Source organism: Phymastichus coffea, unplaced genomic scaffold (genome assembly GCF_024137745.1).
Source record: "Phymastichus coffea isolate CEN01 unplaced genomic scaffold, Cenicafe_Pcof_1.1 PCOF00056, whole genome shotgun sequence".
NCBI classification, from domain to species: domain Eukaryota; kingdom Metazoa; phylum Arthropoda; class Insecta; order Hymenoptera; family Eulophidae; genus Phymastichus; species Phymastichus coffea.
In genome coordinates, this window is record NW_026706867.1 from 612,303 (window position 1) to 617,906 (window position 5,604).

The window sequence follows — 5,604 nt, forward strand, 5'->3', positions numbered from 1 at the left end:
AAGTAACGTGATTTTTGTTCCGTCGTGGAGTATCTAGAGTCAGCAGTTTCCTTTGTGATGTCTTTAAATTGAAATTTTTTTACTATTGGAAATGTCAAAATATCACAAAAAAATTTATTTAGGGATACATTTATGTTTATGTTTTAACAAACCTTTACGTTTGTTCTAAATATATTTTAATTTTTGTGCACTTTTAGCAATCAATTTTCGATTGCAACTATATTTACAAATTAGGCAAAAAAGCTAAAAGTTGTCAAAATATAAATAGTTAGTAGGTTAGAATAGTTTGATGACATTAAAATTTACAGTGCAATGTTGAAAATCGATATAGAAAAAAAAATTTAGAATCCGCGTTGGGGTGAGAAATACGGCGAGATGGCGAATGATCCGGATATCGAAGAGGAAGAATACGGCAAACACTTCGGCCGGCTGGACCTCGATCGAGTTGGTATATATCCAAACAAGATGCTTCCATAACCTCTGTGGAGAAGCGTTTGTGCTAAAATCAATAAGAGGAAATAATGTCTCTCCTTGCTGTCTTGAATAATAACACTGATACAATTACTGTTTTTTTCTTGCGATCATTATTCGTTCGATGTCACAAAGCACTTTATTTGAGTTCATCATTATTAATGTTTATTATTTGCAAACATAACCAAATGAACTTCATCTTATAGAAATACGAATTTTATTATAGTTGCTCAATTTTCCATTAATAATTTTATCTTTCGGATCAGTTACTGTTCTTTGGATAAATTCTGCAGTCGATTGATAATGAATTTCTATAATTTTTACAAAATAACTTTTAATGCTACATAAAATTACAAAATATTTAGAAACTCCCAAACAGAACATGGAATAATAACTAACAATTCTATAGAAATATATAAAAATTTTATTGATTATTTAAAATTTTTATTGCCAATACTTTGCCTTCATAATATATGTATAATCTCATTAACAAATCAAAACATTAAGCATTCCTTCATTTTTAATAAAAAATCTAACGAATTTATAAGTCGTTATAATCGTCTGGATTTTCATTAAAGTAACAGTTTATTTAACTCATAGTAAATCATTACGCAGTCAGCTTTTTATAATAATGTTAAGCTCGGAAGTAATCTGATTTCTTAATGCTAAGGAAAGGAAAATATTGTAAAATCTTTTGATTTCTCAATATTTTCCGTTCCTCGAAACAAAATATTTTCAGATAGTATACAATTTTTTTGAAATCCATAATAATTTAGTCAGAATATAATAAAGTAGTAAATATTATAAAATAATACTATTGGAGATTTCAGTGATGAATATATACGATGAAAAAAATAAACTGGTGTTCTATAAATTTATTTTTTAAATAACAACGTTTAGTTCATTCTAATATAAAACCTCAACATTTGTTAGGTGAAGCAGTAGAACAAAAACATACTTTAACGTCTACAAACTGGTTCAAACATAAATTAGACTGTTAAAATATTATCAGTTTATTCCCTCATGTTGCCAAATAGATAAATATTTTTAAAGTTATGAAGATGATATAAAATCCAGTACAGACTTATTCATCTCCTGCAAAAAGAAAGAAATGAACAAATTTCTTTGTGTACTCGAGGTTTCTTTGATGACGCACCACCAGGACCTTGGGACGGTTACCGTAACAAACCATCGGGCGGTGGTTTGCGTGAAAGCAATGCCACTGGTAAGCAGATGTCATGCAAACGAGTCGGTGGACTATTTGACCGACAGTTCAAACGACTCTTCATTGGTGAAGCCGACAAGGACGATATCCCACCACTACCACCATCAAAGCAAGGCGAAAAAGATGAGGAGGTACAACGTATATATATATGTATATATGTGTGTGCGTGTATATATATGTATAGAGGGAGAGAGAGAGAGAGAGAGAGAGAGAGAGAGAGAGAGAGAAAGCAGACAGAGAGAGATAGAGAGACACTTTGCTTCACAAGCGTCGCGAACATTCGTGCGCATGTAGTCAGTTTTCATGAGTTCCATTTATTCGATATTTGCGTACGAGAATTCATCCGTTTTGCCAGAGTATATGACAGCTTTTTGATTGTAGCTAGAGGGAAGAATTTCGAGAGACACCAAAATGGGACGTGAATGCGTTTGTAAGCGTTCCTCGTGCAGATTGAGTTTCTGTCGGTTGTTTCAAATGAAAGTAATTTGAATTGCGATATTGATATTTATGATTGTGTATTTTACAGAAAGACGTAAATAAACCTATAATAATGACACCTGGTTACCCAAAGAAACACTCAACACCAGGCGATTGGTATGGTTGCATAGGAAAGCAATTCAAACATTTTAGCCCCGAAACTAAGCCCGAACCACCAGTTGAACCAAAACCACTGAATTTCAAAACGAGTCCAGCTCCATTCGGTGGTCCAGGATACGCTAATTATTGTATTAATAAATACGTCAAAATGTACAAAGACTACGAACCTTACGATATCGAAAAAATAATGCCTAAAGGTACTTTATAGAGTCTTACAATAACTGTATTCGACTATAGTCAAAACATTATTTTAATATTAACTGTAGATTCTGAACAAGAAGGTTTACGACCAAAAGTATTTGTAACCACATTTGTCCCTCGACCCTACTTCAACGAGAATCCGTACGCGCTCGTACATATGCCCCCATCACATAAGAAACCACCACTTCCACGCGTGAAGAAACAGACACGGATACAATTCCATCTGACTTTTCCACGAGCACCTTTCGGTCGTAATTCTGGATGTTTTTATCCATTCCCAAAATATTTTTCTGATCCTTATGACAAGATTCCCAAGAAAAAAGGAAAGAAAGTTAAACCAAAAGCACCGCTACATTTAGTAGGTGTAGCGGAGTGCAAGTCTAAGTTTACGGTCAGTATCGTAGAGCGAGTTACGAGGGTTTCTTGCAATGCTGTTACATACATTGATTATCGGGAACAGGTCTATCCTATAAAATAATAAGTTTGTTTTAAATCATTGTTTGATGTGTTCGATAGATTTAGAAGGGACTCATTATTGTAGCAATCAAAAGATGTATAATTTAATAAATTGTAAATGTTTCTCCATTAACGAAGATTACATTTTTTATGGTCATCAAATTATATAATAAGTATTAACAATTGAATTTCTACATAAATCTCAAATATTTAATCAATCAGATATTCAGTTCAATTATTAATTAACTTTGAAAATTATGATTCAGTGAAAAAATATAAAATTCAAATATCTAAAAAAAATTCTGTTGTAATTAACTTGCCATCGTCAATGTTTATCTACGGTTTGGCATTCGTTGTTAACGTATTTTTCAAAGTGTAGATGCAAAGAAAAGCTCATTTGGCTTGTGGTAATTTTTTTCTTTCCCACTGGGATAAAATAACAGCGGGTGAAAGAAAGATGGCTTCGCTCGCGAAAAAAAATGACACCGAACAGCGAATTTCGTACAGCGCCTTTTAAATCTGTCAGTTCGAAGCGCAATGTAATGGAGCAGCGATCGCTTGTGTAAATTACGAAGGTAAGAGCAGTTTGTTAGATTTATTTTTGCAGGTTAGTCGTAATTTTTCTCTTGCGATATTCATTTTTTTCATTTTATATTAAAGTTCCATTTTTGTCATATAGAAAACATTATTGTTATGCATCGTAATAATTTTTTATGGAATACATACGAGCTTAGCAAAAATAATCGACTTCAATGATAAAAATACCTGTCGAGCCTTTTTAAGCGATTACGTGAAACGGAGTGAATTTTTCAGCCACCATGTCGCTTGGCTCTTCAAATTAATCAGCAATCTCCAAAAAGTTTGCAAGCGCGATAAATTTTAATGGCCAAGCAAAAGTAGAAATAAAAAATTGAAAACAAAAGTGCCGAGTAAAACACTTTTCACGTCGCATCTGCCTAAAACTTCAGTTGGGGAACTAGAATAAATCCTGTAGCCGCGTTAAAAAGAGAAGAAGAGAAGTTTCCGAACGAGTGCTCGCGCAAGCAGTAAAAGTAATTAATTGGTTTTTCGCAGTATACTCGCGGTTGTATATAGGAAGAATAGATGGAAATGGAACCCGTGCTCTCGTTTTCCAAGTACGACATCGTCGACCGTTAATTATGATTTTCCTTCTCTCTGCCTGTGCAATACCTATTTTTCCTTCTAATTAAAGCGACTACGCGCATTTAGTTAAAACGATTCTCCAGATTTAATAACCGACGTGTTTGTCACCCCATGCGCGCACGTCTTTTCTTTCGTTGAAATTTATAATTCCACTGCGGTGAACTGGCTTCTCTGTCTCAGGGCGGTACGAGCGCCATTTACTTTAATCGATTCACCTTTTGTTCGCTTACTCGCGCTACTTTCCACTCCGATTGGAATTAATTAAGAGAGAGGGGACGCGTTTTCAGTTATGTTTTGATTAAATTACTCGCGCGAAATATCATTCAGTTTAATGATATTATTTAACTACTTTCTAAGTGAGCAATGGAATGCAGGCCTCTACAAATGAAACTCTTATTCTAAGAGTATTCGAGCAGTCGTTGAGAAAATTTCCAGTAGTATTACTCTTATTTTAGTCAGACATCCCGTACCATTCTCAAGTTAATGACGCTAATCAGTGAAATAGTCAATTGCTATATGCCTTGACGAGATCCATTCTCAAATATAATCTCATTTCCATTATCACACTTGAAACATTACCCAACAAGCGACTTTAAACTAATATCCAAAATATAGCGCTCGTAAGCGGACTCTAATGGGGGGCGTCAGTCGATCGGTCAAAAAGTAGCGAGGAGAGCAAATCCTCCTTTTGCCAGGACGATTTTTAGCGATGCGACTTCCGTGTGTGTATACGTGTATACCCGTAAGATTTATTCCGGGGATGAGGCGACCCATTACTCAGTGCCGTGTCGTTGTGCCGGTATTAAACATTCCGGGCATTGCGGTCGTTCGTGAGAGAAAAGCTTACGTATGTAGGTGTAGATGTATTTGTGTTTGTGTATCGGTGTGTCTAAGAAAATATGGGACTTTGGACTCTGCATGCGAAATATTTACGCTCTGACGCGATGTGATACACGTAGCTGGCGTTTCTCATCTTTTTCTTTTTTTCTTTCACGCTGCGTATTTATCAAGTTCTTTTGTTCGACCTTCTATTTTTGAATATTGAGAAATAACTCACGTTCGAAATGCATTTTTTTTTATTAACATTGATACAGTTTTATCGTTCTTAGTGACGTCAAAATAACATTATTTCTATAAAACCAAATAAACTTTGAAAAATCTTCACATTCTTTGTTTGTTACTAAAAATTTCAGTGTTGTACTGAAAAAATATTTTCATTTTCGACATCCTTACCCATATATTTAAAATAAAAAGAAAAGAAAAGAAAGCTCGCGACGGAAAATGCAAGCTATAAAACGACAGGGCGAGGTAGCAATGTGGGGAAAATCCGATAAGATCTTTGCAACCATCGAAAGAGAAAACCGCTGCGAGATAGTCGGTTGCTCGCTGGTAAACCTTTTAACGCGCGCTCGCGCCCGTCCGCGTTCTCCTTTTCACTTCCGTTCTGCTTTGGCCCTTGCTACCGAAGGAAGAAATCTCGACCGCACAAA

At 34.9% G+C, this 5,604-nt stretch overlaps 1 protein-coding gene across 1 annotated transcript; it reads left to right on the forward strand.

The window, feature by feature from the left end:
- Window positions 1-375: 375 nt before the first annotated feature.
- Window positions 376-2,972, forward strand: LOC131666072 (UPF0602 protein C4orf47 homolog). Its single transcript, XM_058938438.1, has 4 exons — window positions 376-448; window positions 1,610-1,827; window positions 2,223-2,490; window positions 2,560-2,972. Exons 1-4 carry the CDS (start codon window positions 376-378, stop codon window positions 2,970-2,972), a joined length of 972 nt encoding a protein of 323 aa, XP_058794421.1.
- Window positions 2,973-5,604: the final 2,632 nt, after the last annotated feature.

Excerpts from the sequence above, each read along its gene's own strand:
- LOC131666072 (XM_058938438.1), top strand. The coding sequence starts at position 376 with ATGGCGAATGATCCGGATATCGAAGAGGAAGAATACGGCAAACACTTC. Across the intron at positions 449-1,609 it reads GCTGGACCTCGATCGAGTTG|GTTTCTTTGATGACGCACCA; the intron begins GTATATATCCAA and ends TGTGTACTCGAG. Across the intron at positions 1,828-2,222 it reads AAGGCGAAAAAGATGAGGAG|AAAGACGTAAATAAACCTAT; the intron begins GTACAACGTATA and ends TGTATTTTACAG.